This window comes from Otolemur garnettii, unplaced genomic scaffold (assembly GCF_000181295.1).
Source record: "Otolemur garnettii isolate 467f Iridium unplaced genomic scaffold, OtoGar3 scaffold00108, whole genome shotgun sequence".
Taxonomy (NCBI): Eukaryota; Metazoa; Chordata; class Mammalia; order Primates; family Galagidae; genus Otolemur; species Otolemur garnettii.
The window spans coordinates 4968853-4980169 of NW_003852503.1; the positions used below are offsets into that span (position 1 = coordinate 4968853).

The following is an 11317-nucleotide window of genomic DNA, read 5'->3' on the forward strand; positions in this document are numbered from 1 at the left end:
CCCCGATGGCTCGGATGGGGCTTGCGGGCGCCGCTGGACGCTGGTGGGGACTAGCTCTCGGCTTGACTGCATTCTTCCTCCCAGGTAAGCGCGTTCACTTCTGCCCCTCCCCACACCCCCATCCAGTGCCTCCCCGGGGCTGCGAGCTGGATGGCGGGCACGACTGGGTTGTGGGAAATGAAAGGAGCCAGAAAAGTTGGGTCAGGGCTTGGGTAAAGGGTGGTAGAAAAGTGGCACGACGGAGAAAGAGGTTGACGAGCCGAACAGCCTGCCCTGCAGGGAAGCGGTTGGGTGCACGTCTCTATGTAGCAAGAAAGCACTTTCTCCGCTCAGTTCTTCACAAAAATAATAATATGTAATAGCGTTCTATTTATTTAATAACTGCCTCTCAGCTCGGGAAGCAGTTTGGAAACACTGCATGTTACATAAATGCAAAATAATCACCGTAATCACCATCTCGGGGTATGAGACAACAGCTCCAGGGGGAGGGCGTCAATCTCGGAGCTGGTGGGCTGTCGGTTGGAAGGACCCCAGGGGGGCTTCGTTTTTTAGCCAGCCCCTTTGCCAGAAGGTTTCGGGCTCTCAGGCCCCACGTCGTCCCTCCGCGGGCGCAGAGAGCCGGTTTCTGCGGCAGAGACGGCCTGAGGCTCACCTGGTTTCTTTCCTGGAGGGTGAGGCGGGAGCCACCGGGGATCGCAACCTCCGGGCCTTGGTGCGGGACTGGGCTACTCCTCGGAACTCCACTCCCAGTTCGGAGGGCTCTCCCAGGGGGAGGCGCCACGGGCTTCGCGCCAGCCAGGTGGCTGCGTGACCCACTTTCCTGAGGGTGCCCCGCGTGTCCTTCCTCGAGGTGCGAGCTGCCGGCAGCTAAGGGGTTAACCTCGCGCTGGCCCCTGGGGTGGCCCGCGGTGGCCCATTCTGACGGGTAGGGTGGTGGCAGAGGCTGGGACCGGCCCAGGCATATTGTGCTGGGGAATGAACTGGAAAATGCGTTTAGGAGGCAAATCTGACCGAGTACCCTCGCCTGGGTTAACCCTTTGTGTCCCCAGGGAATCTGCTGGGTTTCTGCGGTGGCTGGTGACACCAACCTGGGGGGGGGGGGTAGGGGGAGTTCCTCTAGCTTTCTGGGAAGAAACATGAGACGGCCTCCAGCTAGCGAGGTGGGGGCGGGAGGTGTTTGGAGCACGCGGTCCTCAACTTGGGGTGGCAGGTTAGAGGGTCAATACAGAGACCATCCTTATCTGGGGCGAGGACATTAGATCCCAGGCGCCTGCTAGGTTGCAGACCGGCCAAGCAGTTTATTAGCAAAGGGCCAGCCTGGCTGCCCAGTAGTGGCTGGGGTGCACTCCTGGAAGGCAGGAACCTGGCCTCACTCACTTCTGCGCTCCTCCTGCCAGCCAGCTCTCCCTGAGTGGTGGATAGCAGGGAAGCGGTTTGTGAAAGCCAGTGCTGGGGTACCCCCACCCCTGCAGCCTGGGGTGCTTGCCCTGCGGGATGTGGGGGCAGTGGAAATGAGGGCTCAATGGTGTCATTGCCCACTTCACAGGGGCAAGACTGAGCCCCTCTCCCAGAGGGTGGTCTTTGTGAGACTGAGAGGTCATCATCTGACGATGGACTGTGTGGGAAGCTAGGGCTCTAGGACGTGCCTGCCCACCAGGGTTTGGGCTTCTGGGAGCCTTTCAGTTCTGTGTGTCTACATCTGATCCCCACAGAAAGGAGAGCTTTCCGGGAGCCTTGGTTGGTCCAGCACACTAGGGGTTAACCTAATCCTGGGATGGACAAAGGGTGGAAAGGTTTGGAGGAGGGGGAAGGAACTCACCCCATTCTCCCCTCTTTTTGTTATTCTCTGTCCCTAGCTTTGTGATTAATTCCTTCATCTGGGGGCTGGAAGTCTGCTGTTCTCCACCCACTCAGCAATTGGGGGCTGGGAGGTGACTCTCACCTGGCTCAAGGTGGCCACTCCCTCTGCCAAAAACCAAGATGAGGGGGTGGGGTACAGAGGAGGGAACCAAGCTGAGGCAGGCGCTTAATAAGTGCTCTTCCATTGATTGTAATTGATGGATGTGTAGCATCCAACACAGCCAAAGTTCCCGGACCTGCCAAGCTTCTCAGCCCCTGGGCTCCTGGGGCCTGCTCTGCTTGCTTACTCTGGGGTCCATTGTGAAGGGAGGCGAGTGTATAGGGTTGTGCCCAATCTGACACTTGGAGGGAGGCCAGTAGACCCAGAAGTTGACAGCCCACGCCCCACTTTGAACCACCCATGGCTTCCTCCTAATTGCCTGCAACTGCTTCTCCCTAGGGACTTGTCAGTCCGATGCTCTTTTCTGGGTTCTCTTGGGCTGTGACAGGGAGCATGGGGATGGTGGTGATGAGGAAAGGATGAGGGAGGAGCCCTGTATGGGGGATGGCCTCCATGGCCCCCAACTTCAAAACACTCCCAATCTGGCTACTGAAATGTAAACACAGAAGTATGTTTTCAGCAACACAGACTTCACCAGGCAGGACAGTGAGGCCCTATAAGCCTCTATTTCCTGAGATGACAATCTGTGACCTCCTTCTGTTAACTTAGAGGAGAGGGTCAGGGGGGCATGTGAGCTGTATCCCAAAGAGGGACAGAGAGCCAAGGAGGGGGCAGAGAACCTTCCTGAGAAGCAGGTGCACTGAGCCAGTGTCCCAGCTTCACCACACCCTCCCTAATTGGCTTCCCCACATCTTTTGTCTGGAAAGAGAACGCACACCCCAGGTGTCATGCACACCCTTGGAAGACCTGTCAGGTCACAGCTCACCCCTCTTTGCAGTCTGTGCAGAGCTCACTGTCATGGTGTTTTCCTTTGAAACTCCGAGTGTCAGGGCTGTTGGATTATTTTCTTTCCTCTCTCCCTATTTCTCATAGACAGGAGTGTGCTTAGGCTTGCCAGGCAGGGCTTTATGGCAAACACAATTCTGTTGGCCTGAGGTTTGCAGAATGTGTAAAGGGGAATAACCTTACCTGTTTATAAAGCAGCACTGTGGAGTGTCTCAGAATCTGATTCTAAGCCTCATAGTCAGGGCTAGGAAGAAAGAGAAGGCACTGCAGAGCTTGGGTCCACTGCCCTGGCTGAGTGACTTAAGAAGGTATCTCTTGAACTTGAATTTCTGAGCATGTAGGACAGGTAGCCAGCCCCTTGTTGTATAATGCTGGCCGAGTCCAGAGGTATTATCAGTTCCCCTCTCAGCCACTCAGCTTTGTGCAGTGAATCCTCCTCGGCCACTGCCTGGCCTCTGGACCCCATTGTATGCTGCCAGGATGGTATACTGCCAGAACCCTAGTGCTGACAGCTGAGCGAGTGGGCCAGGCTGGAGGGGTAGAGGGTCACCCGTTACTGTGTCTATGATACTGCCATTGTTTAGCAGCTGACTAATGTTCATTGTTCAGCACAAACAGAAAACACCCAAGGGAGGTGTGAATGTATCTTCAATTTTTCTGATTGTATCTTTTCCTGGTTAATCTGATAAATATGAATGCCTCCTACCTGGGGGAGGGGCACAAGGAGAGGTATCTGCATATTCACCTGTTTTGCTAGGTTTTTTTATAACTTCGAACATGAGCCAACCAGCCTACCAAGCTAGAATGGACATTAGCCTGTTGTGGAACTTACGGTATAAAATTTCTAAGAGTCTGAATATGGCTTCACTTTTGGAATAAATGTATGTACACACGTGTATAGGGTTTTGTGTGTTTGTGTTGGCAATCTGCAACCCACCGTGCTTGTGCAGATCTGTGAGGACAAGGCTCAAGAGGTGTGTGTCCTTACTTGTGTCTGTGGGTCGCTATGGGACTAGAGCCATAAATATGTAACAATGTGTGTTCATGTGTAACTGACTTCCTATAGCTTTCTGACTAGGATTTTGTGAGTGGTCCTGAGACTCAGTAATGCCTGTGCTTATATCAGAGTGTCAGGGTGATGGTGGGAGGAGACCCAGGATTTGCCCTTGGTTCACTCCTTCCCGGACATGCTGCTGGGTCCTTAGGGAGGGGGCGAGCCTCGATCTTGCTTCCTTTTTCTGTTCTGCCCTTGGCTTTAGACTAGACCTCTGCATCCTCACAGGGAAATGCTGAAGACCTTGACAACACCTGGAGAGACTTTTCTCTCTTGTCAGCAGCATTCTGTTGTCTTTCTGGCAAAAAGAGCAGAGCCAAGACCTGGTGTTAACTGGGGCTGGCCTGCCCCACAGGTTCTCAGAACGCCTGAATGGCTGGGAGGGGCTGAGGCCCAGGAGAGATAGGTTTCCAGCTCCTAATTTGGCTTCTGTGCTTCCTACATGGGTACCTGGGAGGGAAAATCATGATATGTGTTGGGGGTGAGGAGCATATTCTGGACATTTAAAAAGGGGCATGAATGTGGGCTTTGATCCCTCATGAATGTGGGCTTTGATCCCTCATGAGCAGCCCTGCAGAGCAATATATGTGCCCAGGTCAGTAACATATGTGTGCCTGGAATCACCCTGAGTTCCGTGCAGCAGAAAGCAAGAGTACCTTGTAGGAAAAGGAAGTAGAAATGAGGGGCAAGGATTGGGGAAGAGGGTAATCCCAGGAGCCCAGCAGCCTGTGGCCAAACCCAGCTGGAAAACGTGTCCCCTGTGATGCCCCACCACCACCTCCATAGAGACCAGGTCTGCAGAGCCAGCAGCAGATGTGCTGGCTGGGGCAGGAGGTAACTTAAGATGTGAGCAGGGATCACCTTGCCCAGGGAATGCCCTGAGCTGGAGATAACACCCTTTAGTCTAGTTAACCCTTTAAGCTCTGGATTCTCTGGTGCCATTTGGGGCTGGGGAATGGTGAAAGAGAAGAGCTATGAGAAAACACAACAATCATAATATCTGTACCCTGATCCATTCCACACAGAGAGATGAACTCAGTGCAACAGGAGAGTCTCAAACGCGACAGAAAGAAATACTTTCTGACAGCAGATTGTAAGATCCTCAGGGCAGTGGATAATCCCAGCTTTATCTGGGTGAGAGGGGGGAGAAGAAATAGGTATGCATTCTTGGGGGCTCTTGCCTTTCACAGATTCCCAGGGAAGGGCAGAGCAGCCGTGGTCCCAGGCCCTAGTTGAGAAAGAACAGCAGCTCGCTCAGTTTCTCTCCCCACAACCTGGTTGCCCCATCCTGGCAGCTCAGCATAGTGAGATCGCAAAGTAGGGCCAGTTGGACCAGGTTGGAATCCCAGCTCTACCAGTCAGTCATTAGCCAAATGAGCTTGGTTAAAGCACTTTGTAGGCCTCAGTTGTCTCATCTGTAAAATGGGTTTTTGTTATTACAGATTTCCAAAGAGGCTATGAAAGGTGAGATTGAGAATGATGTGTAGAAAGTGCCTGGCACATTGCTAGGCATGTGAGAACATACATACGGTGAAGTGTAACTTCTCCTCTTCCCTATCCCTTTCCTCTGAATGGTGCTGGGCTGCAAATTGGGCAGTGCCAACTTATGCTCTCTCAAGAAGGAGCCATTCAGCTGTCTGCCCACTGCTAACCTCAATTCCCAAAGTCTCCAACCAGGTGCCGCTCAGGAAGTGAGTCCCTGCCCACTATTGGGGGGCAACCCTAGGAGCTCAGGTGGCTCAGGCACCTGCACAGGCCCAGCCATGGTGGCCAAATAGTACACAGGCAGCAGGTGCAGTGTGGCCTTTGTTCTGAGGCATGTCGCTGAGGGCTCTCCCAGCACCTGCCTCGCTCCCTGGCTGCAGCCCAGCCGGGGCACCAATGCCCATCTGGACGCTTGCTGTGGCAACAGCCTGGGTCTAACAGGGAAGACCTGGGATTTAGCCCCTGCCTTCCTTCAAACTTCCACATTTGAGGAGAGGGTGGGCAACAGGCCACCCACTTACCCAATGAGATGGTACCAGTCAACTAGGCAAAGAATCCTCCTGGGTTCACCACCTTCTACTGGCAGAAAGTCCTTTCTGTTTCTCCTGTTGCAGACTGAATCCTTTCACAGCATTGTGATAATACTGTTTGTGGCATGCTTTCCAGCCCATAGTTTCAGATGAGCCTCTCAGTGACCCAGTATGAATGGCATTAGCACATGGATTACTTAGGTTTTAGAGATGAGGAAGGTGAGACTTGGGTTTAGTAACTTGCTCACCACCTTGCGCCATTGTGGCTAAGTTAGATGCCAATTTGAGTTTCCTGACTGCAAATCTAGTACATCAGGAAAATGAAATGAACTGGGATGGACAGAGAAGAGTTGAGCTGGACACAATAGAATGTGTCCATGAGGTGGTCATTGTCTTTGCCAGCCACCTCTAGACTACACTCTCCCCCAACCAGTCAAAACATGGGGCTCCCCAGGAATGTGAGAAGTTGAGGATACTCGTTGGAGGGTGGCCTCCCAGCCAGAGCTGACCGTAAAGCCCAGGCTGGCACAAAGTATGGGATGCCTAACAGCTGCAGAGAGAGGGGGAGTGGTGTCCTGGATACTAAAGCATCTCCTCTTAGTAATCTGGGCTGAGACATGGGCAGGGCCCCTGACTTGTGAGCAGAGCCCCAGGGCACAGGCAGCCCAGGGCCAGGGTGTGGGCCTGGCCCAGGGGCTCAGAGCAGGTGTTCAGAAAGCATCATGGACTAGACAGAGCAGCAGAGATGCAAAGGGGGCCGTGGTCTCTCCCAGGCCAACCCCGCCCCCTCTGGTCTGCGCAGACCCATTTCATTCCCAGTTTATGAGGAGTCTCATTACCAAGCCACAGACAATAAAACCCGCCTGGCCACTCTGGCCCGGATCTCATTAGAAGACATTAGTTCCGCTGGCTGGTGGCTCCGTTGGGACACAGCTGCAGGCGTGGCCCTGGCAGCAAAACAGGCCGGTGGCCATAGGCGCAAGAATGTCCCACTGGGGGTCTGAGTTCACTCAGTGGGCTTAAATGGAATCCCTCCCTCCAAAGTCCTGGAATGTGTGCTCCCCAAGGCTGGAAACTCAAGGTCCCTCCTGCCCACTCAGACTCTCAGTTCTGCCCCCTGCCTGAAATGGAGAAGGACCCAGCTCCCTCCGGGGCTGTTGTGAGGAGTCTGCCTTCTCTGGGAAGAGCTGGCTATGAAGCACAGCAAATCATCTTGTGTGAAAGAGAGCCTTTGAGGATGGGCGACAGCACACCCACCCACACCCCTGCATCTGGAGGTACTCTGAGAGATATCCAAGTAGCAGAGATGGAGCCTGGAGTCCTGACAGCAGCCTTGGCCTGAATCTTTGGCCGTCTTTCCATCTAAAAAGCAGGGATAGGGACTTGGGGACCCTATAGTGGAAGCATTCCCCCTCACCTGGAGGTAGAGTTCCACCAAAGGCTGAAAGAACCAGCCATTGCCAAGAGCCAGCTGATAGGTCCGGCAGGGCTTCCCTGTCCCACCCTTCCCCAAGGTTGAGTACCTTGTCCACATTCTGTGGGAGAGCCTTGCATTCCATCTTGGGGTCCTTCCTGTGCTTTATGTCTCTTCCCCTGCAATCCTGTATACCTGCTGGTCACCAGCACACCACCATGGCTCAAAGGATGTCACCATGAGAAACAAGATGAGCAGAGAGGCAACTATGCCCTGCTCGTTGTCCCAGGCTTGTGGAGGAAAATGAGTGCAGGGCCCAGAAAGCTGGCTCTTAGCACACAGGATATTCAGTATGCTGGGGCCGGGGGGCACACGGGTGCGCCGCACTTTAGCAGGTGAGGTCCTGTGCCCACCAAATGAGTCAGTGAAGATGGGGCATCAGTCTGTTTGAGCAGTCAGTCTGCTCTGAAGAAAAAGGAACTGGAGGGCTGTACCAGCCTGAGGAGGTGCCCTGGGAGTGACTGCTTACAGCTGGCCTGGGGCACATACCCCAAGTGGGGCCAAGAGGCAGCTGCCATGAGCTCTGCTCCTTGTGCCCCAGGCATCCCCTCCCTCAATCTGGTGTCTTGTGGGCACATACTGTCAGCTGCTAGGACAAGGGTAGTGGAGAGGTGCCTCTGAGCCCAGCTGCCCTGCCACTACATCATGTGAGTCTCACAGCAGGGGAGCCTGGTGGCAGCGTCCTCATTGTAAGCTGTAGTATAGCCCCTGGCCTAAGTCCTGGCTCCACTCTGCCCACACTGCTTTTTGGATGCATAAACCTACAGCACACCTGAGAACACCGCAGGCCCAGGAGTGTTTGATGGCTGCCCCTTCCTGGCTTCTCTCCTACCGTCCTTCTTTGCACCCCTTTTTCGTTCCCAGTGCTTTCCCACCTCAAGGCCTTTGCACATGGCCGTTCCCCCACATTCTTCCCTGTTTCCCATAAATACTATTGTCATTTGGGGGGCTGCTACTGTGTTTCAGGGTGAGACTAGAGACAGGTGTAGTAGTTTTCCTGAGAGAAAATCTACCTGTGACTCCCCCAGCCAGTGTTCCAGGGCCAGTAGGTGTTCCCAGTTTAGCCCCAGATCCTGGGTGGATCCAGGGCTCAGTAAGCTGATCCTCTGCCAGAGCCTGTTCTAAGCTTCTGGAAGGTTTCAGTCTCTCATGCCCTTGCCCAGAGATCCCAAAAGATGGCCAGGGAGGAGCCCTTACCTGGGAGTGGGGATGGCACAAGGATTTAGGGTGTTCACTTGTGCCGCCTGCTTTGATCTCCTGGGATGAAAGTGCTGGTGCTTCCTCTGCCTCAGGCAGGCGCAGGACAGGGAGCTGGGGACAGACTCGGCTCACCCTGTCCCAGCTCCCCCTGTGCCCAGACATCCTTCACCTTGTAGTAGGGGTAGAGAACCCTCCTAGGAAAAAAAGATAAACCCACAGAAAAATCAAAACCCTTTCCCAGTGTTGTGGCTAAGGACCGTGAGTTGACTCCAGACCATCCATGCGCAGACTGTCCTCCCAAGGGTCACACAGGGCCAATGCTCCTCCTAGCACAACCTGACCCTGCAGGTCACCATGAGGGCTCAGGCCTCACAGACTCCCTTGCTTAATTAGGAAGGTAACTCCACTGCAAAACAGTCATCTGATCTCTTTAGACGCCAGAGAGAAATTCCTCCTAGACCCTCTGCTGTTCTAGATTATCCATGCTCCGTTAGCTTGAATTACTGCATGGCCTCTGTGGCCCAGACACAAGCCAGAACTCCGTGAGCAGGTCCTGAGGCTGCATCTGCCTAGCACCCAGGAAGTGCTTAAAAGCAACAGGAGGAAGTCAGGTTTGGGACCTGCCTGACTCCCATGCCTTGCCCAGGGAGCACAAAGGGGCCAGCGTTGCCCAGAGCCCACTGCTCCAGGGCCTGCAGGTGCCTGCCGGTGTCTGCCCAGGCTCTAGATCCCAGCCACTTTACGCCCCTCTTCTCTACCTCCTGGGGCCAGGCTGCCTTGGAGGGTTTGAATCAATGGCAGAGGCTTTCTGCAGCAGCTCCTGGGTATAAATTGAAGTGGAGGCAGGGACAGGCATCTCCCTGAGTGTAAATAAGATTGGAGTGGAGCAGCCACACTGCACTGGATTATTATATTATGACTGCCCACCTCCCCCGCCCCCTGAACTATCCTGATCTCATTGGCCTAGATTGCTGCATCTCTCAGAATGATGGAGGGGCTGCCTCTCCCTTCCCAGGGAGGGCAGCTAGCTCTGCTACCTTCCCTCCCCCTTGGCCCCTTCCCAGATTTATTCCCTGTGTTTATGGTACCCAGAGAGTAATCAGTGTCCTGGGCCAGCCAGGCGCTCTGATTATCTCTGCTGGCTTGATGGATGGGCTTCAGGGGAACTTAAGTGACAGGCCCTGTTCTCTGTGCCTGCCTCTGCCCTGGCCACAGCACCCTTCTCAGCCCTCCTGTCACCTAGGGGTCTGACAATTGATCTTGGGGTCAGTGGGCAGTGATGAAGGAGGAGGGGAAGCAGCGACTGTCCTTGGCACCCACCTCTCCTTGCTGCCGCAGGTCTCTCTGGACTCCCCCATCCTCCTCTGCTCAGAAACACCCTTCCCAGGAGTTATCCCCTGGTGGCCCTCTCTCATCACGCCATCACTCCCGTCCCCTCAGCACTTGTGTGCACAGTTGGCGCTATGATGATAATCTGTGCTGGTTTATGTGTTTCTTTACAAGTGTTTTTATGTCCTCTGTGTGTGTATGAGAGCAGTTTATGGTGTGTGTGCGTGCATGAGGTCACATGCTATGTGTGTACGTGCTCCTGATTAGATAGGCTCTGATTGCATCTTCTCCCCCACAAAGGTGGGAGCTCTCACCAAGCTCCTGGGCATAGTGGGGGACGGGGGGAGGCAACCTAAGATGGTGACTGTCCAGGCAGGGTCTACAATGCCCTTCACCCACCAGAGAAAGAGCTGGCGAAGGTCGGTCTAAGGAAATTGTTTTGTCTATAGCATCACAAACAGCTAGTTAGTTAAACAGCTAGTTAGTTAGACTGTCTTTCCCTTCTAAGTTGGCTGAATCCACTGGTTATTTTGGAGCCAAATGTTCTCAGCCTTTTATGACTTACCTGTGTCGGTGTGTACATCAGCATCTTCTAAAACTCGACGTCCCTTAGCTGTGCAGTGGAGATGAGCTAATGGAAGGCTAGAAGAGGTAAATAATGCACACAGTGTGCTTAGGACAGGACTGGATCCAGAGCAGGACCTCACGCCACTGGGCTGCTGCTCCCCCAGGACCTCAGTCCCCAGGGAGAGACTGGAGACTCCATTCCCTGGGGCTGGGGTGGTTCTGCAGGTGGTCAACGTGGGGAGGGTACATCAGGAGCTCAGGGCCCTAGACTCCTGAAGATCTGCCCAAGCCACAGATGATCACCTGGGAAGGTGCCTGCTGGCTCTTGAGAGCCATCTTGTCCTCCTCTCTTAAAAATGGTAGTTGGAAGCAAGAGTTAGACTCAAAGTGTGGGATTCTGGCTCCCCTAGTTACCCTGTGCTAGCCCATGTGGGAAACCCTCTGCACTGGGTGTGTTGTGGGAGAAGCAGGCACGTTCATTCCTGCATTCACTCCACACAGGGCTGAGCTATGGAGAGAGGGAGCTGGGGCCTTGTGGGTCAGGCTGGCACAGGCTCCTCACTTTCCCTAAACCATCCCTGGTTGGACAGGAAGGGCGGATGATGCTAGGCAGGGGACTATGTTCTCCTTCACCATCCAAAGGTGTGTTAAACACCTGAGGCTGCTGGTTCCCCTCCTAGACTCAGGTCTGGAAAGAGCCTCCCAGCTGGGCCCAGACTCCCCGAAGGTATCTCCCTGCCCTGCAGGGAATAAGTCAGAGAATCCTAGAGCCTCAGCAGTTGGAAGGGAACTCAAATAATGGAACACCCGGCTCGGCGCCTATAGCTCAACCGGCTAAGGCGCCAGCCACGTACACCTAAGGTGGCGGGTTC

At 54.3% G+C, this 11317-nt stretch overlaps 1 protein-coding gene across 1 annotated transcript in view; it reads left to right on the top strand.

Annotated features, from left to right (window-relative positions):
- Positions 1-11317, top strand: part of NECTIN1 (nectin cell adhesion molecule 1) — a 60706-nt gene continuing 49389 nt past the window's right edge. The window contains exon 1 of the mRNA XM_003796809.3: positions 1-84. Coding sequence (XP_003796857.1) covers positions 6-84 — 79 coding nt within the window. The 5' untranslated portion in view covers positions 1-5. The remainder of the gene's footprint in view (positions 85-11317) is intronic.